The 27,861-nt window shown below is 38.7% G+C and overlaps 1 protein-coding gene across 1 annotated transcript in view; it reads left to right on the forward strand.

The window, feature by feature from the left end:
* Window positions 1-26,803, forward strand: part of LOC133448480 (uncharacterized) — a 28,474-nt gene extending 1,671 nt beyond the window's left edge. The window contains exons 2-6 of the mRNA XM_061727048.1: window positions 617-949; window positions 4,096-4,365; window positions 10,688-10,957; window positions 23,944-24,069; window positions 24,184-26,803. Coding sequence (XP_061583032.1) covers window positions 617-949; window positions 4,096-4,365; window positions 10,688-10,957; window positions 23,944-24,069; window positions 24,184-24,275 — 1,091 coding nt within the window. The 3' untranslated portion in view covers window positions 24,276-26,803. The remainder of the gene's footprint in view (window positions 1-616; window positions 950-4,095; window positions 4,366-10,687; window positions 10,958-23,943; window positions 24,070-24,183) is intronic.
* The last annotated feature ends 1,058 nt before the right edge of the window (window positions 26,804-27,861 follow it).

Raw genomic sequence — 27,861 nt, forward strand, 5'->3', positions numbered from 1 at the left:
CTTCTCCAAGGTCTTATCCAACGTTAAAGTCTGAGTGTTGGTCGCCGTGCTTATCCCCTCAGCAACGTCGGGCAGCTTAGAAAGGGCCAGAACAGCTTTCGACGACGCGTTTGTCGATATACCAAGAATCCACCAACTCCAAACAGCAGAAATCCTGTTATCATTAGTCCAATTATGAAGGCATCTTCAGCGTCCTCGTCGGACATGATCGACAGACACAAAATCCTCCAATCCTCCAATAGGAGTCCATCATGTGTCCGGCAAAAAATGTCCCGTCGGGGCAGGAGGGCTGCCTTGTCTGAAAAATTTGGTTAATTGTGCTGAGAGACCAGGTAACCAATTCCATGATTGTAGAGTTTCGGAGGAGTGAAAAGAGAGGCTCTGAAAAGACAAGACAGGACAAAAAGCAGCAGCAGGGCAGATAGGGAGGAGAGGAGCAGAAAAAGTGTCCGCCTTCGCCGAGAGCCGGAAGAATGAAGGCAAAAACAATAATTATTTTTATTTTTAGTATACTTTAGCACTGTAAATTGAATTGATGTATATTTGTCTAATGTTTTCTATCTTGATCGCTTTATGTCTAATATGTAATGAATACATGTTTTATTTTGTCTTTCAGGACCATTAATCACTAAGATCACAGTGAAAGAAGATGATCAAGTTGTTCTACCTTGTTCATTCGGTTCTTTAAGCATTACAGATAAACTCTTTGACTGGAAGAAAGATGGAGACAAGGAGGTGTTTATGTTTGACAAAGGCCAACATTACAATAACGGCCTTCCAGGTCAAGATGAGACGTTCAGAGGTCGAGTCACTCATTTTCCAGATAAACTACAGTCTGGCAATGCATCCATAGTTATTAAGAAAACAAAGTTAGCTGATAGTGGAAACTACACCTGTGATTTTCCACGTGAACAACCAACAAGACGATCTGAGATTGAACTTATTGTCGGTGAGTACGTTTATGTAACATCTAAAGATAGATAGATAGATAGATAGATAGATAGATAGATAGATAGATAGATAGATAGATAGATAGATAGATAGATAGATAGATAGATAGATAGATAGATAGATAGATAGATAGATAGATAGATAGATAGATAGATAGATAGATAGATAGATAGATGTTAAAGAGGTTATAGTTGAATGTTATGACAGGCAAAGATGCAGATGACAAGATAAGATACAAATCGACCTTCTGCTTTGCCAATCCCAAAAATATACAATTTTTCTCAATATCAAGGGATTGTATGTCAGAGAATCAGCTGTCCATGTTGGAAATCATTTTTTTGTTCCCACACCTCTACTTTCTACTGATATACAATTGTCAAGGATGCAAATCAGATAAATAAATTGTGTCTAATATTTGATCAGAGGTGACTCATCCAGCTCTTAACCATCAACTCACCTCTCTGATGTTTGTTATGATTTTGATATTTGGTCTGAAACTAGTATAAATAGTAAGATTATAACCCATCCACAACTGATAATCTCTTCTGTAAAGCAACTGCAATGTTCATCTCATCTAAGATTGATTTTCTTCTTTTTAATATTGTTTAATTTTACACTTTTGAGTTTTATGTGACTGTCAGATTGATCAAATCACAAAAACTATTTCTAAATGTCTTGTGTTTTTCTCTTTTAGATTGCATCTTAACCTCTTAGGGCTGATGTCAGTAATAAACATATCTTCAGCTGTAGACCAGACAGATTGGTGTTTTTTTTCATTTCAAGACCATCAAACTCTTATCTGCACATAGCATCACTGTAATGTAAATTGTATCAGGTGTTGTATCATATATTAAATGTAATTGTTAAAGTAACAAAGTTAATCACCTGTGGGATTTAAAATGGAAAAACAGGTGCTCTGTTGTTTTTAACTTTTACATTCATTATCTAAATGCAGCATATCAGACATAATTCAATATATCAGGTTAAAATTTCCAGAATGCAATAATTATTTTGTTTACAGCATCCGTGCCAAATTTTAATTGGATAAAGTGATCTGAATGGAAGATATTTCAGAAAGTGTAGCACAAAGTATCTCCAGCAGATGGACACAGAGCTCTACAAGTCTCTTCAAAGTTAACAAACAACGATGATAACTCTTGTCAATAATGCTTAAAACGGTCAATTACATTCAAATGTATGTTTAAGAAACGTTATTTATGTGTAGCACACCCTATGAATATTTATTAACATTATTTTTTGTGTATATTGGATAAAACCCATTTTTGTGGGTATTTTTAACTTCCATCATCTCAAAGAGAGCAGATACTTCAGCTCAAATACATGGACCGACAGGTAATTCCTCTGGGGACAAACTCTGTACGTCATCATCATCCTGATTTCTCATTGGATGAAACCAGAGGAGAATAACGTTGGGATTTACCTAGCACCAGCATGCTCTTCTCTGATTGGCCAAAGAGTTAAAAGGCTGATAAATGTGTCACTTTAGATTAAAGATCGATGCTGATTGGTTTGTTTTGTTACTGGGCGTTTACTGATGTCAGAGATTTAGTGGATCATCGGAAAGTTTTTTGTCAAGGTCTTTGAATTTACCAAATTAAACTTCTTCCTAAAGGCCTGAGGAATTACTTTATATGTAATAAAGGCAGATAAACTAATTATAAACAGGTATGTTTTAAATTCTGTTGAACGAAAACGAGGTAAATTTAGTTGTTGGTGTTTAACTTTTCCATATTAGCTAAAGTTAGTACTGAATTCTCTGTGTTTTTGACATGATTTACTTTTTAATGTAACAACACAGATTGTCACCTAAATTGTCAACTATTTACTGAATTAATACGAGACCATATTAATAATATTTAGCGTATTGTTTTCTGAGACACCGGAATGTATCTAAAAAAACAAACATTTAAACTTCGAAACGGTGTGTCGCACTTCTGTATTCACGTTTCCGGTCGACATCAAACATTTGTAATGTTTAATTATTAACTTTAACATGCATATATTGGGTCGCATACAACCTCCGCGTTACATTTGGTTAAAAGACAGAACGGAAGAAAACATCCCAGGTGAGTCTAATCTGATGACGACACAGATCATCTCCTCCATAAACGCACACGTTTACTCAACATTATCTCTAAGGATGCCGACTACAATGATGTAGGACGCCTCAAAAATGAATTACAATTAATATTAATATATCAGGTCTACCATTTAAGTTTCTAAAACAACAGCAATGATTTTATTTATAGTAATCTAGTAGATGACCTTGTGTCCGGAGAGCAAAAAGGTCTCTAGATTTATGCATATCGTAGATTGTGGTGTTTCTTTATTAGAGTTTAACGTGGCTTTCTGGTTCTTCAGTTTCCTCCCATCCTCCAGACTGTAAACCAGTCAACTGTTAAATTAAAGGACATCACAAACTAGGATGTCAAAGCCAGATTTGTAGATTGTGTTGTTTTTTTCCCTATATGTTCTAGTTTAGACTACAGCGACACTCTGCTTCTCTTCACTAAAGAGTATTTTATTTTCTATAGATTGTATAATCCTGCAACAAGTATTTTAATTGGAATCATTGCAACAAACAAAAATACATACAAGTATCACGTTTTTTGCCTCTTTAACTAGTTTATTTTAGAATGCATATTAAAAACCAGGTGTAAACACACTCCACATTTCAGACTCCCCACACTCTTCTAACCAGATATTTAGAGGTTTCTTGTGTCTAAAGTAAAACCTGTAGATTTTTTTTTCTTTAAATAAATTGCACTTTGACTGGTGAACTTCTTCCATGTTGAATTGATTCTTCTTAAAAACGTTTTATTTTTTGTGAAGCCGAGGGTTTATTGAGTTGATGTGTGACAGAAATTACGGTAACATTTATTTTGGTGAGGAATCCACAACTTCAATATTCCAGTTCCTCTAAATCACTCCATATGTACTATATGCACTGTTGTTTAAGTTATGAAGTATTTTCAGTGACTTGGTGCTTTTTTTCTGAAAATGTCTTATTGTGGGTGAAAAATATTAAAAACACACATCATAATCCTGAACATGAAAAAGAATTTCAGTATTTTCTTTCTAAAACTGTACTTTCTTTTCATTATGTTTATATTATGTTTACAGGTACCTGTCCAACTCCTGTTATCATACCTGTTAAAAATGGAGGGCATGTAAAGTGTAAAGTTGTAGACACTTCTCCAAAACCAGCAATGGAGTTGCAGGACAGTACTGGAACCCCAGTTCCTGCTAAAGAAGAAAAAGTCTCTGAAAATGGAAACTACTACATTGTCCTGACGGCTAATTTGACCAAGGAAGACTACTATCATTGTGTTGTGAAGCAGAGAGAAATATGCCATCAAGTTAAATCAGAAGAGATATATGTGCGCCTCCCTGGTGAGTTTCATCTAAACTTTACATTTTACAATGAATGTCATTTTGTGTTTAATCAGTTTTTCTGCACATTGGAACATGTAAACTTAATCATTCTGTTTGTGACTCATTACAACTGTAATTGGACCCAAACTGTGTTTAAATTATGAATTATAAACTAGATTTGGATTGAAAATAGATAAATATGTTATCATCAGGCTATAAAAGAGAAACAAGGTTCAGGAGATGAGTTTGTTTTTATTTATCATAATCAAAATAAATTCACCATAAAATGTTTCAACACAGTTGAGCTGTTTAAAAATGTTAAAACACACATATTTGTTATGAATATTAAATATCAAAAGAAACCACCTGACAAAACTAGTTTGATACAAAATAAACTTTACGACTTAATAAGTGGTAGGTAGAGTAGGTAGAGTAGTAACATAAGTTATGTAGGGAATATTTGATTTTTCTACATCTTATTATCCCTGAACTCAATCAAATATGTATTATTAAATATAATTAATATTTTAATTATGCGTCTTTGAGATCTTTTAAAAGCGCTATATAAATAAAATGTATTATTATTATTATTATTATTAAAAAGAAAAGGCAGTCGCAACAAAGATAGAGAAATGTTTTAAATGAATCCACAAAAGTTGCTAAAAAATAAACGTAAAAGCAAACATGGTGATAATTAGAAATGTATACGTAAAGAGCAAGAATGAAACTATAAATCAAAATGCTCAACCCCTTCTATGTAACGTCCAGCATAAACGCTTCCAGGACACATGAACACACAAACATGTAACTACCACAGACTACAGGTGTGATACAATCTAGTTCATGTTAGTGTCCGACGTAGCAGACATGAACAGTTTCCCTGATCATTCCCTGAGTGACAAGACATCAGAATACCTGAAACATGTGAGAAGGTATGAAAACAGTTACCTGTCCAACAGAAATACAACCACGATGGAATCACTGTTCAGTCTCTTCTGTTCACTTCACATCAAAGACACAAAGACGTTAACTCTTGTTTAATCTTGCACCATCCTGTCCTACCCTTTTTTTCTTATTTCTTTCTTTCTTTCTTTTTTTATAAAATCATGTGCACTGAGTATCTATGAGATGAGTGGACATAACTCCCATGAAAAGAAGCAGGTTAGTTTGCAGAACGGACTACAAATAATTTTCTTTACTGAGAGTAAAATAATGGAACATGATTTTAACATTTCTCTGTCCTCCATACATGATGGATTATTTTCAAATTCATTCAACAAACCCCCTTTAAAAATGTTATTATCAGATTCTAGACCGCAGTGGTGTCTTGTCACAGTTTTTTATAATTGTGGCTTTTCTTTTGCAAAAATGTGTCATTGAAATCCTGATAAACCTTCTTCTTAAACAGTGGGTTTGGGTTAGGGTTGTAAATTCAGCAGAAAGCACATTAAAAAATTTTACATGTTCAAACTATTCTTGTTTTTTAATCTAGCAAAAACAACTTCACTTTGAATCCATTTGTTAATTCTTTCCCTACACAGACTGAAGGTCAACTGAAACGCTAAGCTTCCATTCATTTACATTTGGCAGCATGTTTCCAGTTGATGTCAGTATCCACTGAACAAAGACCTGTACTGTTGCTTCACAGATCCTGTTTGGTGGTGTTTCTGTTTACGCTGGTGTTGACTCTGCCATGCAGGTCATGGTATGTTCTGCCCTGGATACGCCCGATTAACAGTCCGCTAGACTCTTCTCCAACACAAAGACTCTGAAGACCATAAGCTGCTGTCCAGAGGTTTATTAATGCCAAGAAGTGTGAAACTGAGAGGACAAGGAAATAAAAACAAGAACAAACATTTACAGTACTAAATAAACAGAATAGCAGAATCTGAAACTAGCAAATATGGCGAAAGCAGCATGTGGCTAAGCCTAATAGCTAATAACGAGCATCTATGTCACAATAGAAATAAATAAACACAGTTCTATAACGTTTATTAGCATATATAAGTAGCATGACTTATTTTAACATCATGACAAACACAGTGATGGTACAACCGTAAAGTTGAGGTGAGTACAGGTTGTTTTTTTTTTCTTTTTTTTATTGATCTTTTTAGAAAAAACAACATATAATGACAACATGGATATATGTAATCAAAGATACGCATTATACATTATACATTGTCCCCTTTTTTTTTTATAAACACACAAAACCTAACTAAGGAACAGAGTCTCTGTAGCGTTAAATAATAAATAAACAGATGAGCAAGAAATGATCAATGGAAGAAAGTAATGGATGAGCAAATGTGGCATACAAAGAACAAATGCAGTGGTGAATGCAAATGCCCATCACTGATATCCAATTAAATGGAAATAAATAAAACATAAAATGCAACATAAATCACAATAATAAGAACAAATAAAAGTAATGCAAAGAAAATTAAGGGGGGGGTCAGTCGGTGGGTAGAGTCTTCAACGAGTTAAAGTAATCTACGAAGGATTGCCATTTATGAACAAATTTAGCTGAGTTGCCTTTTACTGAGTATCTCACCTTCTCCAATTTGAGAAAAAACATAACATCACTAAGCCAGACAGAAATTGACGGAGACTTGGGGGATTTCCATGAAAGTAGGATACGACGTCTTGCTAAAAGAGATGTGAAAGCCAATACTTCTGACTGTATGGGGCTGATATGTGAGGAGTCAACAGAGAGGCCTTTTTCCCCAGAACTTTAGACATGATCACGGAATAGTCACTCCAAAATTTCTGTAACCTAGGACAGGAGAAAAACATATGACTTAAATTGCAGGGAGAACCCTGGCATCTGTCGCATAGGTCTGCAACATTCGGATATATTTCCGATAATCGGGATTTTGATAGGTGGGCTCTATGCAGCACCTTGAACTGAATAAGTTCAAGTCTAGCAGAAGGCGTGCTAGCTCGTATGCTACGGATAGCTTTATCCCACAGCTCCCCTATGAAGTCCAGGCCCAACTCCCGTCCCCAACCCTCCCGAGCTTTATCTACAGAATGACCATCAAATGTCATACACAGTGCATATATCCTAGATATCAGAGACTTTTGACTGAGTTTCATAGTTAGAAGATCATCCCACGGTTGGTTCGCAGGAAGGGAAGGGAAGCATGGAAACAGAGCCAGAGGCACAGTGTCGAAGCTGGAAGTAACGAAGCAAATGGGAGGCAGGCAAATCGAACTTTGACCTCAAATCTGAAAATGTGGAAAAGATACCATCCTTATACAGATCCCTGAAGTGCTTAATGCCCCGACTGTACCAAATCGTAAAAGTGGTGTCTATTAGTGATGGAGGGAACAAATTATTCTTAGTAACAGGTGTATAGGTGGATGGAGAAGCAAATTTAAAATGGCGCCTAAACTGTGACCAAATCTTAAGGGAGGAAAGCACCACAGGGCTATTTGTAAACTTGGAGGGATTCAATGGTAAAGAGGAGGAGAGTAAGGCCGTTAGAGAGGATGAAGAGAGTGACTGAGCCTCCAATCTGCACCATAATAACTCAGGAGACTGAAGCCAATATATGAGTTTGTGAATATGCGCTGACCAATAGTAAAGCAAAAAATTTGGTAGTGCTAGACCCCCATTAAATTTAAATTTTTTGAGAAGCGAATACCTCACTCTGGGTGTCTTACCGGCCCATAAAAAGTTGGAAACAATTTGGTCAAGTGATTTAAAAAAAGATTTTGGTAGAAATAAAGGAGTGCATTGGAACAAAAAAAGAAATGTAGGCAATACAGTCATTTTCACTGTGTTAATTCTTCCTATCAGCGACAGTGGTAGGGAGTTCCACCTCTGTAAGAATCTTTAGAGAAAATCACGTTTAGAAGTGTACGAACATTATAAAAGAGCTGGCGTCCCTTGATGAAACCATTCTGCTCCTCAGATATGATGCTAGGAAGGATCTTATCAAGACGAATCGCCAGTGCTTTGGCTAAAACTTTGACATCCACATTCAGTAAAGACAAGGGCCTGTAAGAAGTGCATGATCCAGGGTCCTTGTCCTTCTTCAAAAGGAGGGCAATGGACGCCTGCATTAAAGAGGGAGGCAAGAGTACAGGTTTTCTGGTAGGACAGTAAAACCTTTGTCTCAGTTGAAAATGTCCTGATTTGTGATAATAATCTGAGACTTTATGTAAATCTAAACACAAGACAAGAGGAGGAACAAGAACATAACCAGCTGCTGCATCTTGACCCTGAAGAGACTTGGAGATTTACTGTACATATTTAAATCATCAATAAGTCACTGACATCTTTTATTTCAAATGAGAAAAGCAATGAAAATAAAACTAAGGTGAGAAAGCTGAAGAATGATCCAAAATACACAGAAGCTCAGTAGGATTGTTATTTGCTGTAAATGTGGATGTTAGTTTACAGCAGTTTACACTCTGAAAACGATACAAGAATATGAAAGTTTTTATTTTTATGTAAATAAATTAAAGCTGAAATGGAGAATCCCTCTACATCTACAGTAAATGTATGAATCAGAATCACAATACTTTATTTATCCCCAAGGGAAATTCTATTTGTAATAGTGCTCCATTTAACCAACACTTTAAGATAAATAAAATAAATACAAAAAAGACCAGACTATAAACATAGTGCAAACAATCAGTAAACTGTAACATAGATTGTAAACCCGTTAAAACTGAAGTGACAGTATGGTAAAACATTGGTTTCACAGTGAGGAGTTGTACAGTTTTATTGCCACCGCTCAGTTTTTGAGGTGGTTGGTCTGAGTCTTTTAGTCCGTCTGCTCCTGTGTTGGACCAGGAGCTGATGGAGGGACTGGGAGGTGTTACCCAGGATGCTTTGTAGTTTCTGAAGTATCTGTCTCTCCATTAGTTTCTAAAGAGTCCAGCTTCACCCCGCAAAACATCTCGCGCTTTTTGTATCACTTTCTTGAGCCTGTTTGAGTCTGCAACCCCATGTATAGACATAATGATCCTGTGGTGATGATGAGACCACGAAGACTCATAAATCCATGTTGGCTGAGTGCAGCAGGAAGTAATCTTAATATTTGGATTTGACTTGAAGATAAAAAAGACAGAAATCAGTAATGATGCTTTTCACGCTGATCTTTAACCCTGATCACAAATCATCCTCTCATCTGACTGACGGAAAAAAGGTGCTAATTGTTCAGTCAGATCCCTTGTGATTTGAAACTCCTGGAACTTGAAGTTGTTGACAGCCTCCACCTCCTCACCATTTAGGCAGAGAGGAAGATGTTGTTTTCCTAACTATCATGAAATTCACCGGTCTCCTTTCTTTTACTGGTGCTTAGCACCAAGTTACTGTTGGTCTCCACATGTTGAACCTCTTCTCTTGATTGTGTCTCTGCCTTCTGAGTTGAGTCCGACTTTAGTGGTGTTATCTGAACGTCATCGTACTCTTTGAAGAGGAGATAGTCATTCAGTCCTGTGAGGACAGTTTGAGAAGGTTTGGGTTGAAGATGCAGCTCGGAGGTGTTTAATATTCAGGGTGGGAGAGGTTGATTTGTGACTTCCTGCTGTGATGTTTTGTGGTCTGTTGGAGAAAAAGTGCAGGATCCATGATCAAAGTTTTGGTGGTTGATCCCAGTTTAGGTTTGTTTATGAGATTGGGATGAGATGGGGAATTATTGTGTTGAAAGCAGTGAGAAGTGTCCTGATCTGTATGTTAAAATGATCAAATATAATAGTCTAAAAGTGTGTATTAGCTAAAGTGAGATTCTAAATGTTTCAAGTCCCCTAGATTTTCACAAAATCCAAACACTAAAAAAGAAAACATGCAATGGAAATGGCACTTGTTTAAAAAACAAAACAAAAAAACACAACTCTCAAATATCGCAAAAACCTTTTGTATGCTTTTACAAGATATGTTTTCAGGCAATTCAATAATCCAGTTATTGCAAAAGTGTCATGGAAACACTGTTTGCACATTTCCACGTCTCTGGCAGCGCTGGATGTTACATAACCGGTCAATCTAAAGTCATTAACATCTAGTTTCCAGCTGATTTTGGCTTCATTAGTATGATGTACAGTAGTTGTGCTATAATATTTAATTATATTTCATCAATTTAAACATTTATTTTGGTGAGGAATCCACAACTTCAATATTCCTGTTCCTCTAAATCACTCCATATGTACTATATGCACTGTTGTTTAAGTCATTAAGTATTTTCAGTGACTTGTTGCTTTTTTTCTAAAAATGTCTTATTGTGGGTGAAAAATATTAAAAACACACATCATAACCCTGAACATGAAAAACTATTTCAGTATTTTCTTTCTAAAACTGTACTTTCCTTTCATTATGTTTATATATGTTTTACAGGTACCTGTCCAACTCCTGTTATCATACCTGTTAAAAATGGAGTGCATGTGAAGTGTAAAGTTGTAGAGACTTCTCCAAAACCAGCAATGGAGTTGCAGGACAGTACTGGAACCCCAGTTCCTGCTAAAGAAGAGAAAGTCTCTGAAAATGGAAACTACTACATTGTCCTGATGGCTAATTTGACCAAGGAAGACTACTATCATTGTGTTGTGAAGCAGAGAGACATATGTCATCAAGTTCAATCAGAAGAGATATATGTGCGCCTCCCTGGTGAGTTTCATCTAAACTTTACATTTTACAATGAATGTCATTTTGTGTTTAATCAGTTTTTCTGCACATTGGAACATACAAACTTAGTCATTCTGTTTGTGACTCATTACAACTGTAATTGGACCCAAACTGTATTTAAGTTGTGAATTATGAATAAGATTGGGATTGAAAATAGATAAATATGTTATCATCAGGCTATAAAAGAGAAACAAGGTGCATTAGATGAGTTTGTTTTTATTTATCAGAATCAAAATAACTTCACCATAAAACGTTTCACCACAGTTGAGCTGTTTAAAAATGTTAAAACACACATATTTGTTATAAATATTAAATATCAAACGAAACTTACTGACAAAACTAGTTTGATACAAAATAAACTTTACGACTTACTAAGTGTAACATATGTAGAGTAGTAACATTAGTTATGTAGGGAATATTTCATTTTTCTACATCTTATTATCCCTGAACTCAATCAAATATGTATTATTAAATATAATTATAATTAATTAATTAAATTAAATATAATTAATATTATAATTAAGAGTCTTTGAGATCTTTTAAAAGCACTATATAAATAAAATGTATTATTATTATTATTATTATTATTGTTGTAGCCAATTTAGAGTTCTGCTGTGTGTGCATGTATGTGTGGGTGGAGGTTGTCATTGCATCACCTGCGCACCTGTGGGCATGGGAGGTAATTGTCAATCAGAGGTTAAGTAAGGGAGACACAGGTGATCAGATGGGGAATTAGGAGCTGGAAGCCACACAGTTTTTCAACCGTGCAGAGTTTGTGTGGGTCCGTATGGTTGTTATATCACCAGCAGCTTATTGTGTTGTTTTTTGATAATACACTGGCTCGTCAGCACCCAGGTTTTTGTAGGTGTTTTTTGAGGCTTCACATGCAAAATAAAGTGTTGAACGCAGCTCCCTGTCGGACCACTTCTTTCAGAACCAGCATGAGTTGGAAATGGCTTCAAATTCCCTCAAATGGCATTTTTTGTGGATAGATTGCCATATCATTTTGTTGAAAAACTCAGCTTCATTTAGTTTTTTGATCCGCTACACCCAAGGAAAGCTCTGCGCTCCAGTGCGTGCCAGCTGATTCCACTCAATTGGGGACGGAGACAAGAGACAGCCTGTGCAAACCAACGCCGAAGACTCATGGTAGGACAAAATCTGAATTGTTAAAGGCTGTGTGGAAGAGATTGGCCTTCTCACAAAAAGGATACAGGTAAATCCTGCTACAATTCTGAATAAAAGCTTCGACAGTTCTGCTAAATCAAAGCAAAATGAGTGGGCGCAGCTGTCAATCAAAGTGTGCCGGAAAATGAACATGGTAAAAGACCTGTCAAACTCTCAGTTAAAGCGTTGGAAACAAAAATTATATCATACCAAAAGGAAAGGAATTCCAGATTAAAGAAACTCTGCAAAATAGCAAACGAAGTTGAGCAACTGATGCTTTCAAAGCAAAATGTGTCAGAGGTGCACGCTAAGGGCCAAATCCACAAAGAATAGATTGCGCCCGCAAATAGCGCTGTGAATTGCGCCGCATTTGCGCCCGCAATTTGCCCCGCTTTAAGGTCCTATTCACAAAAGATTTTGCACTAATGATATACCGGCGCTGACACGCCCCTAAAGTTTTGGAGCTGAGTGCAATTTGCACTTGTCTGAGTCGAGCGGAGCTGTTTCCAGTGTTCTCCATATTTCAGCACACAGATTGGTCCATAATGAAAACTGCAGAAATAAAAAATAAAGCGAGTGAAAATAAAACGCCGTGAGGCGCAAGGGCGCAATTTCCACTGGGAACAGGGGGGGCATGTCCCCCCCCACTTTTCAAACTCATGCTTTTGTCTCCCCCCCCCGTTTTTTTTTTTACAGTTTAAGAACTAACGGTAGGCTCAGCCTGTAAATCCTCAAGACACTGTGCAAAGAGCCCCGTTCCCTCTCCTCCCTCCTCCCTCAGTGCTGTTCAAGGCTGATTTATGGTTGCGCGTTAAATCGACGCAGAGCATACAGCGTAGGTTACGCGGCTGGCGCACCGTACAGTGCGCGTCGCCGCGTACCCTACGGCGTAACCAGTGTTTCCGCTAGAAAAAATTGGCACCGGACAATGTGACCGGCAGGGTTTCAATTTACCGGACAAATGTTTGAAATTCCGGTCACATAGGCTATATGAATTTATTGAGGTTAAAAATAAATCATATGCAGTAGTACGATATCAATGCAAGTCATTTAATAGTATTTTTATTTAAAAAAAGGGTTTTTTAAATAAAATAAGTCCCTTCAATTGACTCGCGAGTGTAACTTCAAAAAATACATAAATATTGCAGAAGCTTGCGCGTAACCTACGGCGTAGGGTACGCGGCGAATTATGGTTCTGCGTCGCACCGACGCAGAGCCTACGCCGTAGGCTCTGCGTCGGTGCGACGCGGAACCATAAATATACGCACACGTGGATGTCGGCGCCGCAGCTCCGCTTCCTCCCGGCTCCCGGCACCGAGTACTACTCCGCGGTACTGCGGTAACAGTCCTGGGGCCTCATCTATAAAGCTTGCTTGCGCAGAAAAAGCGCCTGAAAGTTGCGGAAGCCGCCATCTACGCAAAGCCTCGGATCTAAAAAGAAAAAACTAACCGATGGCTGCCGCTCCAAGCCCACTACTCCACGCCGAAGAGGAAAAAAGAAAGTGTTCTGATTAAAATAAGGAAAGTTGGACTACCAACAAGTATATAACAATTGCGTTCATAAGGATAAAGTTTTTTAAAAAAATTAAAATTAAAGAAATTGTCTCTTCTCCCCGTGTGTGTCTGCCTGTCATGCACGGGTACTTGGGCGCATGTTGTTTACTTTTAAGCCGGAATTATGGTTCTGCGTCGCTCCGACGCAGAGCCTACGCCGTAGGGTCTGGCGTAGGGTGCGCGTCGCCGCAAACCTTACGCCGTAGGCTCTGCGTCGGTGCGACGCGGAACCATAAATCAAGCACACGTGGATGTCGGCGCCGCAGCTCCGCTTCCTCCCAGCTTTCGGCACCGAGGCTCGGCGTGTCCCTCCGCGGTAGTCCCGGGGACTCTAGTCCCTAGTCCCGCAGCCCCAGTGAGTATTTTCACCGGACATTTTGACCGGAGAGATTATAAAATACCGGACTTCGGCATATTTTACCGGACAAAGTCCGGCAATTACCGGACAACGGAAACCCTGGGCGTAACCCTACGGCGCAACCCTACGGCGTAGGCTCTGCGCCGATTTAACGCGGACCATTATTTAGGCATAATTAGGCTTAACTAGTGTGTGAGTATGTGACAGACGTGCATGGAACGATTGTGAAATACGGAATAAACTGTTTTATATGAATTCTAATTCCAAATTACGTAACAATTCCGTATTTCAAGGGATGGGTGGCAGCCCACTCACCGCGGCTGCATCTCCAGCAGCAGCTGAGAGTCCTGACTGACGCTGAGCTTCACAGGGACACGATCAGCGCTATTTTATTATAAGTCTGATATATGTTGTGATATGTGATGACATTATTAAGCTGTTAAACACACACATTCTAGATTTATATGTTTATATGGTGGAATTGTTTGTAATAAAGCAGCCCCTACTGTATGGATGAATCCTGAGATCCTGTTATTTTTATTTTTAAATCCGAGATAAGTCCACAACCCCACTTGATCTGACTGTCTACAGTCATGTCTGACTGTAGATTTCACCCTTAATATCATTCAGTATCACACAGGCTTGAATGACATTGAAGAGAGAGAGAAACAGAGAGATGGGGAGTGAGGAGTGAGTTTGCGCGCAGTTAATACACGCGTCAAAAAGACGGTATTTGCTCCACTATTTTTGCGTGTGGCAAATAGCCCTGGCCTTTGTGAATTAGACGGTTTTTGCAATGAGGCTTATTTGCATAGAAAGGGGGCAATTTTGCGCCGAATGTATGAATATTACCTAATTTACATGCATGCAAATGGCACAGGCGCACAATGCTACTATTTGCTTGGCAGCGCAGTTTGTGATGCAATTCGCCCTTTGCGGGTTCTTTGTGAATTAGACGCTCTCTTTTTGTGTCATTTGCACCGGTTTAGCGGCCGCAAAAGCCGCGCAATACCGAGGTTCTGATGTACAGAGCTCCAGAGCACATTCGGATGGAATGAATTCATATCTGGAAGGTTCAAAATGTAAATCTTCTCTCAGACCCTCTGCTGTGGAATTTGTTCCACATAGTACAAAATATCAATCACATCATCCACCAACAGGAGGCAGCAACACCGCAGTGCTAATGGAGGCACAGCCTAAAGTCTCCAAGTATCAATTCAATCATCCACCATCCAGGAGGCAGCAACACCGCAGTGCTAATGGAGGCACAGCCTAAAGTCTCCAAGTATCAATTCAATCATCCACCAACAGGAGGCAGCAACACCACAGTGCTAATGGAGGCACAGCCTAAAGTCTCAAACTATCAGCTCAATCAATCCCCTATAGATGTCAACAAAGCTGCTACAACACTGGGTGCACGACCCAAGGAAACCTTTTGTCAACATGTTGGACCAAAGGCTAACACTCTGAATCCCAAACCAAGCATGCTTCAAGGATTTCAGGAAACTTATCATGCCACGCATCCTAAACAAGAACCTATGCGGTGCACTGGCTTGATGCAAGCTAACGTGGACCAAGGAGATCTTTTTACGATCATGCAACAGCAAAATCATATAACAGCTCTGTTAGGGCAGCAACAGTCTTCATTATCCTTACCTCCAAGAGGTACAGTATACCAACTTTTGATGGAGACCCTCTTGAGTACAACACATTTATCAGAGCATTTGAGCATGGATTGGAAGGTAAGGCTGCTAGCAGCATAGACTGCTTATACTTTTTGGAGCAGTACACCAAAGGACAACCTAAAGAACTGGTCAAGAGCTGTCAACACATGCCACCTGACAGGGGATATCAAAGAGCAAAGATCCTTTTACAAGAACGCTTTGGAAATGATAAAAAAATAGCCACTGCATATATGGAGAAAGTTCTTGGATGGCCACTGATAAAATCAGAGGACGTCAAAGCTTTGCAAGCTTATTCCTTATTTCTACGCGTTTGCTGTAATGCTATGGAGGATATAAGCTACATGTCAGAGATCAATATGCCATCGAACATGCGTGCAATAATCCTCAAACTACCATACAAACTGAGGGGAAGATGGAGAAGCACTGCTTATGAGCTGCAGGAGAGGCATCGTCCAGCAGGTTTCAGTGATATTGTCAACTTCATTGAGAGACAAGTGGCTATTGTGTCTCCTCCACTGTTTGGAAACATTCAGGACACATCTATCTCAACACCAATGCATAAAGGTGGAAATAAGGTCTTTCAGGTTTGCACTAAGGGAAAGGGAAGCAGTTTTACTACCACCGTGGCACCTGTCAATTCTGAAACTGTGACTCAAATGCAAAGGGAGAAAAACTCACCTCATAAGCTAACAAAGGTGTTTTGTTTGCTGTGTGAAGAGGATCACAAACTGGAGTTGTGTCCCAGAATGGAAAAGAAGTTGCATCGAGAGAAAATTTACTTCTTAAGAAAGAAAGGTGTGTGCTTTGGGTGTTTATCAGTTGGACATATGAGCAAAGACTGTCAAAGGCGTCTGTCTTGCAAAGTGTGTAACCTGAAGCATCCTACCATCCTCCACATCCATTCAAAGGAAAGAAAAAAACAAATTAGAGGACACACAGCAAGAAACATCAGTGAAGAGCCCTACAGTTTCTCCAAAGACATGTGGCCATATAGGGGCTGGAGCACAGGATTGTGTCTTGGCAATTGTGCCCGTACACATCAAAGCTAAGAAAGGCAGCATAAATGCTAACCACCTATGCATTCCTAGATCCTGGCAGCCCCGCCACTTTCTGCTCCGAGCGACTCATGAGGGAGCTAAAGATCAGAGGAAGGAATGCCAAATTTCTGTTGAGAACAATGAACCAAGAAAAATTTGTTGGCAGTCATGTCATCTCAGGACTGGAGATAGCTGCACTCAATAGCAACAACTACTTTGATTTGCCTGATGTGTACACACAGTATGCCTGTGACCCGTGACAACATTCCACGGCAAGAAGAATTAAGTGCTTGGCCACATTTAAACTCTGTAGAGATTCCTGTTATCGATGCTGATGTGGAATTATTAATTGGGACTAATGCTCCAAAACTAATGGAACCATGGCAAGTGGTAAACAGCAATGGTGAAGGACCATATGCTGTCAAAACTCTACTGGGCTGGGTTATCAATGGACCACTCAGAGGAGTCAGTTTTGAGAGTGCTAACAGCATCGAAGAAAAAAAAGAAAAGAAACGACAGGAACGACAAGAGGTGCTGAAAAAGGCCAAGCAGCAGTATGAGAGAAAAAAGAACAGAGAGGAGCTGAAGAGGCAGAGAGGGGAATATACTTGGTTTCTCCCTGAAGTCAACCAGAGGTTGAAGCAGATAGAGGACGAGGGATCTATTAAGAAGAAAAAGAAAGACAAGAAATCAAAAAAGGAGAAGAGGAAGGCCAAGAAGGAGAAAACGACAGGAGAGGCCATAGATGGCTCAAGTGACATTTCAGAAGACTCGGCAGAGGAATGGGTTGAGGCTCAGCCTCAGACACAGTCAACTAAAGCATGGCAAATTCCAGAGGAATCCAAACTGCAGAGAAGCGGGCTGAGAAAGAACGACAGAAAGAGGAAGAGAGAGCCAAGGCTCAGGTCATTGATCAGGCTGGGTTGCACAAACTGGAGCTTAACCCATACTGGAAAGATGGAGGAGCGACAACGGTGGCCAAAGGACAAGAGGAGCTTTGTCGCAGGGGACATTGTTCTTGTTGTGGACTCTACTGCCCCTCGTGGATCCTGGTTGTTGGGGAAGGTGTTGCAGACCTTTCCTGACGCACAAGGACTGGTGCGGTCTGTTAAGGTTCAGACCAAGTTCAACATTCTGGAGCGACCGGTCACGAAGATCTGTCTTCTGCTGGAAGCTGACTAGAGACTGATGTAAAAGACTTATCCCAACCTTGGGGTTGCCTCTGGCTATGGGAACATACTGTACCTGGCATTACCATTATTGATTGAATTACGCTTGCACTATTGATTTGTCATTGGCTCCAGTATATCTATGATATTGAATTGTTATGTTATTATACAGTAACAATTAGGGGCCGGTGTGTTGTAGCCAATTTAGAGTTCTGCTGTGTGTGCATGTATGTGTGGGTGGAGGTTGTCATTACATCACCTGCGCACCTGTGGGCATGGGATGTAATTGTCAATCAGAGGTTAAGTAAGGGAGACACAGGTGATCAGATGGGGAATTAGGAGCTGGAAGCCACACAGTTTTTCAACCGTGCAGAGTTTGTGTGGGTCCGTATGGTTGTTATATCACCAGCAGCTTATTGTGTTGTTTTTTGATAATACACCGGCTCGTCAGACCCAGGTTTTTGTAGGTGTTTTTTGAGGCTTCACATGCAAAATAAAGTGTTGAACGCAGCTCCCTGTCGGACCACTTCTTTCAGAACCAGCATGAGTTGGAAATGGCTTCAAATTCCCTCATATGGCATTTTTTGTGGATAGATTGCCATAACAATTATTATTATTATTATTATTATTATTAAAAAGAAAAGGCGGTCGCAACAAAGATAGAGAAATGTTTTAAATTAATCCACAAAAGTTGCTAAAAAATAAACTTAAAAGCAAACATGGTGATAATTAGAAATGTATACGTAAAGAGCAAGAATGAAACTATGAATCAAAATGCTCAACCCCTTCTATGTAACGTCCAACATAAACGCCTCCAGGACACACAAACATGTAACTACCACAGACTACAGGTGTTATACAATCTAGTTCATGTTGGTGTACAAAGTAGCAGACATGAACAGTTTCCCTGATCATTCCCTGAGTGACTAGACATCAGAATACCTGAACCATATGAAACATGTGAGAAGGTATGAAAACACCTGTCCAACAGAAATACAACCACGATGGAATCACTGTTCAGTCTCTTCTGTTCACTTCACATCAAAGACACAAAGATGTTAACTCTTGTTTAATCCTGCACCATCCTGTCCTACCCTTTTTCTTCTTTCTTTCTTTCTTTTTTTATTAAATCATGTGCACTGAGTATCTATGAGATGAGTGGACATAACTCCCATGAAAAGAAGCAGGTTAATTTGCAGAAAGGACTACAAATAATTTTCTTTACTGAGAGTAAAATAATGGAACATGATTTTAACATTTCTCTGTCCTCCATACATGATGGATTATTTTCAAATTCATTCAACAAACCCCCTTTAAAAATGTTATTATCAGATTCTAGACCGCAGTGGTGTCTTGTCACAGTTTTTTTATAATTGTGGCTTTTGTTTTGCAAAAATGTGTCATTGAAATCCTGATAAACCTTCTTCTTAAACAGTGGGTTTGGGTTAGGGTTGTAAATTCAGCAGAAAGCATATTAAAACATTTTACATGTTTAAACTATTCTTGTTTTTTAATCTAGCAAAAACAACTTCACTTTGAATCCATTTGTTAATTCTTTCCCTACACAGACTGAAGGTCAACTGAAACGCTAAGCTTCCATTCATTTACATTTGGCAGCATGTTTCCAGTCGTTGTCAGTATCCACTGAACAAAGACCTGTACTGTTGCTTCACAGATCCTGTTTGGTGGTGTTTCTGTTTACGCTGGTGTTGACTCTGCCATGCAGGTCATGGTATGTTCTGCCCTGGATACGCCTGATTAACAGTCAGCTAGACTCTTCTCCAACACCAAGACTCTGTAGACCATAAGCTGCTGTCCAGAGGTTTATTAATGCCAAGAAAAGTGTGAAACTGAGAGGACAAGGAAATCAAATCAAGAACATACATTTACAGTACTAAATAAACAGAATAACAGAATCTGAAACTAGCAAATATGGCGAAGCAGCATGTGGCTAAGCCTAATAGCTAATAACGAGCATCTATGTCACAATAGAAATAAATAAACACAGTTCTATAACGTTTATTAGCATATATAAGTAGCATGACTTATTTTAACATCATGACAAACACAGTGATGGTACAACCGTAAAGTTGAGGTGAGTACAGGTTTTCTGGTAGGACAGTAAAACATTTGTGTCAGTTAAAAATGTCCTGATTTGTGATAATAATCTGAGACTTTATGTAAATCTAAACACAAGACAAGAGGAGGAACGAGAACATAACCAGCTGCTGCATCTTGACCCTGAAGAGACTTGGAGATTTACTGTACATATTTAAATCATCAATAACTCACTGACATCTTTTATTTCAAATGAGAAAAGCAATGAAAATAAAACTAAGGTGAGAAAGCTGAAGAATTATCCAAAATACACAGAAGCTCAGTAGGATTGTTATTTGCTGTAAATGTGGATGTTAGTTTACACCAGTTTACACTCTGAAAACGATACAAGAATATGAAAGTTTTTATTTTTATGTAAATAAATTAAAGCTGAAATGGAGAATCCCTCTACATCTATAGCAAATGTATGAATCAGAATCACAATACTTTATTTATCCCCAAGGGAAATTCCATTTGTAATAGTGCTCCATTTAACCAACACTTTAAGATAAATAAAATAAATACAAAAAAGACCAGACTATAAACATAGTGCAAACAATCAGTAAACTGTAACATAGATTGTAAACCCGTTAAAACTGAAGTGACAGTATGGTAAAACATTGGTTTCACAGTGAGAAGTTGTACAGTTTTATTGCCACCGCTCAGTTTTTGAGGTGGTTGGTCTGAGTCTTTTAGTCCGTCTGCTCCTGTGTTGGACCAGGAGCTGATGGAGGGACTGGGAGGTGTTACCCAGGATGCTTTGTAGTTTCTGAAGTATCTGTCTCTCCATTAGTTTCTAAAGAGTCCAGCTTCACCCCCCAAAACATCTCACGCTTTTTGTATCACTTTCTTGAGCCTGTTTGAGTCTGCAACCCCATGTATAGACATAATGATCCTGGATTTGACTTGAAGATAAAAAAGACAGAATAGTAATGATGCTTTTCACGCTGATCTTTAACCCTGATCACAAATCATCCTCTCATCTGACTGACGGAAAAAAGGTGCTAATTGTTCAGTCAGATCCCTTGTGACTTGAAACTCCTGGAACTTGAAGTTGTTGACAGCCTCCACCTCCTCACCATTTAGGCAGAGAGGAAGATGTTGTTTTCCTAACTATCATGAAATTCACCAGTCTCCTTTCTTTTACTGGTGCTTAGCACCAAGTTACTGTTGGTCTCCACATGTTGAACCTCTTCTCTTGATTGTGTCTCTGCCTTCTGAGTTGAGTCCGACTTTAGTGGTGTTATCTGAACGTCATCGTACTCTTTGAAGAGGAGATAGTCATTCAGTCCTGTGAGGACAGTTTGAGAAGGTTTGGGTTGAAGATGCAGCTCGGAGGTGTTTAATATTCAGGGTGGGAGAGGTTGATTTGTGACTTCCTGCTGTGATGTTTTGTGGTCTGTTGGAGAAAAAGTGCAGGATCCATGATCAAAGTTTTGGTGGTTGATCCCAGTTTAGGTTTGTTTATGAGATTGGGATGAGATGGGGAATTATTGTGTTGAAAGCAGTGAGAAGTGTCCTGATCTGTATGTTAAAATGATCAAATATAATAGTCTAAAAGTGTGTATTAGCTAAAGTGAGATTCTAAATATTTCAAGTCACCTAGATTTTCACAAAATCCAAACACTGAAATAGAAAACATGTAATGGAAATGGCTCTTGTTCAAAAAACAAAACAAAAAAACACAACTCTCAAATATCGCAAAAACCTTTTGTATGCTTTTACAAGATATGTTTTCAGGCAATTCAATAATCCAGTTATTGCAAAAGTGTCATGGAAACACTGTTTGCACATTTCCACGTCTCTGGCAGCGCTGGATGTTACATAACCGGTCAATCTAAAGTCATTAACATCTAGTTTCCAGCTGATTTTGGCTTCATTAGTATGATGTACAGTAGTTGTGCTATAATATGTAATCATTATGCCTCTAATTAATCACTCGAATGATCATCTGCTCGCTTCATCATCTGACTATAATTGTGGTAACTATGACATTTAAAGCGACACTACGTAACTTTTCAACCTTAATATCATATTTCCAGAGTCATTGTGATGGTACATCATCTTCCAATTGGTTTAATGACACCTCTGTCATGGTCTGAGGGGTCTGTATCACCTTCACTGGCACTATGTAACTTTGACGAGCATGGTAGGAACCCTGCCACACTAAAAAACTACAATTTTTTACGGCTTTGACTGCTTTACGGCATACGTCACTTCCCCCTCCTTCCCGATTCGTAGTCGAGACGAAAATGGGCGGGGCGTGGAGCGCAGCTCCGCAGAAGCTGGTAACCCATTGCTGCGTTGTGGCTGCGGCAGCTCCACACACAACAGACGTGGGGAAAAGATCGCTAATGGTTTAACTTTTCACTGCTTTCCTGCTCGGAGGCAGAACCACGCAGGCCAAGTATCTGATATAACAAATTAAAAGAGTAAAAGAGTCGTTGGCTCTCGTTGGGTCCGACCAAACATAACGTTCCTCAGTAAACAAACAAACACGCACACAGACGGGCGTCGGATCAAAACACGGGTTTATTAAACCACAAACAAACACTCACAGACCGGGGTTGGATCATTCAAACGGGTTTTATTCCCCACTTCTCCTGCTAAACGCAGTTGTTGACCAGCTCTCTGCGGTGCGATTAATTTTGTTGAGGAAAAAATATTAACTATTTGATTTGTAGCTGCAGAGGAAAAAAAATAATCTCACGAGGAAAAAAAAATATTGCTCACGCCTCGGAGCCTCTTCAAAGCAGTCAAAAAAAAAGAAAAGAAAAGTAAGAGTAATCCAAAACATGTACTGTATGTTGTACTATTATACTAATTTATTGAAACACATGGCGAATCAAACATTTACCAAAGCAGCTGCCAAACACTCCTAAACAAGGTAGTAAAACGTGGGTTGTGCAGAACTGCGGCAGTAAATCCTTCTAAAGAGTGGCGCTCCGACAAGGAGCTGCACTCTTTAGTAGGGATTTCATATGGATCCAGACCGTTAATAATCATTATTTTCTCCATATACCGCTCCCTGGCTTCCTTGTTTAAAGTATCCCGGTAAATTCCAGTTCCTTTCCAGCAGTTTAACATATTTTTTTTTGTGTTCCGTCTGTTCACTTGGTGAAACAGAAAAGCGTCCCGTCTTCTCTCAAAACAAATGCAGCGACGGGACAGGAGTTTTCCGGCAGTACGCACTGGTGCTCATGGGAAACGTAGTGTTCTTTCTGGTAAAGCACTACCGCTTTTGTTCAAAAGATGCCGCCAAACTCAGAAAAGCTGAAAGTTACGTTGTGCTGCTTTAAACCAGCAGAAGTGAATGTGATGATTTCTTCTGAATTTATTTGAAGATCTAAAACAGCTTCATAGGCAAAATTCATAATCGTCACTATTGTTTCTCTTTTGTTACCAATAATGTGTTTGACACCTCTACTGCAGTCTGAAAAGGATGATTAATAATTTGAGATTGATCTGCTCTAATGTGCTCCAGTATCTGCAGAAGCCACAAAGAAAGAGATGTTTTGCTCTTAGGAATTGGGACTTGAATCTTTTCTAATATGCCTGTATTTACATGTTTTTTTTATTGATAGAGAAGCTTCAAGTAGTCACAGATTTATAGAACATACAATTACACTTTCATACAGTTACTAAAATGTAACAATGGACACACCCACACAAATACACACACAGGGATATAAATAGATCAAAATGAGACTATGTACTTATAAATGGCTGGCTAAATGTGCAAGTTTTACAGGGACTGTTCAATTTATTCTTTAAATGTTAGATTTAAAGTTTACATTTCTCTTGAAATATACACACACACTTTGCTTTTTTGTGTAATCAACTGTTCATCATTTAGAATTTACATCCTGAGTGATAAACTGATCTTTTGTGATCTTTCCAGGTTCCAACAGCGGATGGTATGTTGTAGTTGGAGTTATAACTGCAGTCCTAGCTACAGTCGTAGTTGGAGCAGTCATAATTTTTTTACTTGTAAAGAGTGGGTGCTTAAAACTGAGTTTTAACAGAGGTACGTTTGGTTTATTGATCTTTTTATCCTGATTTATACAATTATCGTGAAAACTGTTTGTATTCACACCAACAAAGCAACTATCAGATTGGAATTTTATTTTTCTCCCTGCAGGTTCTCGGACAGAAACAAGCCTCTCCTCTGAGAAAAACAAAGAGCAAAATGAGACAACACCATTGGACATTCAGGAAAAGGAAAGTACCTGAGTTCAGCCTGACAGCCTGCTGTTGACCTGCAAGTCATCCTCATTCAACCGAGTCCATTCACCTCCGTTTGGTGCACATGTCGTGCACAGCAGCACATTCAGCTGGAATAACATGTTCATGTGGAAATATTTTACTGAGAGTAAAACTTAATAATATAATATGCTGAATAAAACAAACTATGATGTACAAAAAAACAACTTGTGCCGCCTACAGTATTAAAAGAAATTGTATAATCACAGTGGCCGGGTTTCCCAGATCCAACCTCTCTTAAGGATTTAAGAGAGGTTCAAAGAAGGTTTGAACTAAGAGAGAACCCTAAGATATGGGTGTTTCCCAGATGACTTCTTAACACCGTCCTTTAGTTTCGCTCTTTCAGACGCTCTTTGGAGCAGCTGTACGGTTCTGAAACCAAATGAATCGATGCCAGGCAAATCGATCACCGATCACTATCAGCGCATTTTCACACGCAGCACTGCTGCCTAACGCACTAATTCACTGCTGCCTGTGCGTTATAATAAAAAATTAAGATGATAAATATAATTCAATGACCCTTTTTCATCCAAACGGTGCGTTACTCCGTTATTTCTGGCTACAGTGAGGCTTTTTTTCCCCACACACGGAGACCGGGAGTAAACGGGGTGGGCGTGTGTGTGCGTTCAAAAACATGAGCCAAGAGAAGGCGAGTTTCGCAAATCGCAACGTGGAATTACAGCAAACCCTGGTTTTTCGCAGGGGTTATGTTCCAAAAAGAACCCGTGATAAGTGAAATTCTTTTTACAATTATAGAGGGCTTCAGATTGCAGAGATCATCCCCGCCTCGCACGTATTCCTCCTCTTCTGAATGATGCTGCATCCATACAGCGCGAGTCGGCAGGTGGGTTTTTTCAAGAGAAGAAAATAGTTATGGGTCGTTGTCTTCGCTCTTTTTTCTTCTGGGCAAAAAGATTCTTTAATATAAACCGACACCATTGATTATATTTGAGACTGTAATGAACGATTCATCAAAGGATCCCGTTCTTTCAGCTGCTGCTTCCCTGTTATCACATAGGTGCGCTCGGGCTCGGCCACGGCGCAGGAGGATCGGTGTCACGGCTGCCTGACAGCCCGGTCCGACACACGTCCAGGGGATTGAAGTGCTGACGCACGAATGCGTTCATAAAAACAGTTCTGCTTCGCGCATGGTGGCGCAGTTGATTTGCAGCGAGAACATGCTGTATAGCAGCCAAATTATCAAATAAATGATATTCATGATGATCGTTTTATTTGTGCGCATAAAGCATATACAGGAACACACTTGTTATTCCTTATTTTTCTTTTTTTCCCCCTTTGCTGTCACCAATAAATGCTAAACAATATAAATCTGAAGTATAAAATAAATCAAAATTTGTGCGGGGTGCATTGTTTTAATATCTCATTGCTTGGTGTGATATTGATTTGCCTGACGCGGCTGGATCTGTGAGTCTTTGTTCACTAAGATGGTTGGAAAGACTGGGTCAGCAGCATCTTTCATTTCCTTCTTAATGAAAGAGATACTTAAGCCAAGAGCAACTCTGGGAAACGCGATTTTCTTTCACAGGCTCCTTAAGAAGGTTTGAAAGAAGTCTTTCGCTGTTAAGAACTACTTAACTGATCTGGGAAACCCGGCCAGTGTGTGTGAGTGAGAAACTCAAATGGATTTTTGATCATAAAGTATTTGCACTTGCTGACTGTGCAGCTCCCAATTAAGTGCGTGTGATATTGTGTATTGATGATTTTCTGTTTCTGGTGTCTTATAATCCTGTAAGGGATGGGTCTTCGGACATGACACAAAAATAAAATTCATTCATTCATTCATTCATTCATTCATTCATTCATTCACTCACAGTGTTTAGGGAAATTAGAACCACAAAATCAGTTTTGGCAGGTGAGAAATCAGAATCAACCACCCAAAAAATAAATAAATAAATTCACATGCATCTGTAAAACCCACCAGATCAGGAGTCTCTCTCAGCAACACGAAACTGATTGACCTTTGACCCTGTAGTCTGCATCATGTTTTACATCTTTACTGTGTTTTCAGTCAGAACAGAAACTTTGATTTGTCTCCTTTTATTTCAGCCAGTTTGAGAGATGAGAGGGTTTCTTAGATTGTTGTAGATCTGAGATGGTTGAACTCGTATGAAGCTCATTCTGCTTTAATGTAGAAAACATGATTCAGTTGCCACGACAACTCTCACAGAAAACCAACACTTCCCTAAACTCTCTGATTGATTGTTTCTCCTTATCAATGTAAAAATGATTAACTATCTATCTTAGTAGTTGCAGTTGGAAATTTGACAAACTTTAAAATTCATCATTTACTCTTTAAAAAAAACTTTGTTCAAATGCTGTGATTATTTCTGTTGTTATTCTATTCTCTTTGTTTTGTATAAAGTTCCCTGTTACATGGATGAATTTTAAGCTTTACTTTTTGTCTATATTGATATTTTTGTGAGAAGATGAGACATCAGATTTGTGACGTGATGAAGATGTTACAACCTTCCTTGGCCGGTGAATAAATATAATTTACATCAAGTCAGAGCTTTCTTTAGATCTTTAAGGATATTGTATAAAGTTTATTTTGATGACCACTTTTATATTTTTTTACTCCACTGTTAACTGTTCCTGCTGCCGCTTGGTGACCTTGGTCGTAAGAACCTGCTCCAGGGACGACCAACGCTCGTGGATAAGACCTGCTCACAAAAACAGCTGAAGAAGAGCCGGACAACATCCAGCTGGAGGAGCTGCGGCGCTTTTATTTTCTTCAAGAAAGGAACTGTACAGTACATTAGCTGAATCCAGCTGCACACTTTTTAAGCTGCTGATCTGAAGTGCACGCTCTCGTCCCTCCCATCCTCTCTCTCGTTCATGCACCCATCATCATCATGCATGTTTAGTCTCTTTAGTGTGTAAATAATGGGATTTGACTTTATTTTACTTTTTTTTTTTGTTGTACATTTGTTTGAAAACTTATAACAGCAAAACTTTCAGTAAACTTCCTCCTTTAAAATGTAAATGTTATAAATAGCTACCTTATATAAACAATATACTGTATCAACCATTAATTATCCAAATTGCCACCTGATTGTTAAATTATTGTTGGTCTTTTATAGGATGAGCCAAACATAATTTTAAACCTCAGACTGAATCTTTGGTCTGCAGATGCAGTTAATAAGTCATTTAAATTAAGATCACATCTTTTTCTAGATCTAATTTATCAACTCACATTTTTTAATCTCATGTCACCACTTAAGATACAAGAGTAAAATTCAGCCCAGCAGCTCTGCTTGAAGTTTACTGTTACTTTGCGTTTATTGAAGGCTTTTTTCACCAGATGCTTTATTTCAAATATGATGATTCGGTAGTTTAAGATAAATTATGCTCCTGTATATCTAATAATTACTTTCTGGGAAATAAAAAGAAACATGGACCTTTAACCTACAGTAATACCATGTACAATTGAATTAACACCTGTAGAACAAAAATATGGAGGACGATATCTGTCATAATCATAAACAAACACTAATTTCCATCCACGTCTATACTTTATTCTACTTTTCCAACTGAG

Source organism: Cololabis saira, chromosome 8, assembly GCF_033807715.1.
Source record: "Cololabis saira isolate AMF1-May2022 chromosome 8, fColSai1.1, whole genome shotgun sequence".
Lineage (NCBI taxonomy): Eukaryota > Metazoa > Chordata > Actinopteri > Beloniformes > Belonidae > Cololabis > Cololabis saira.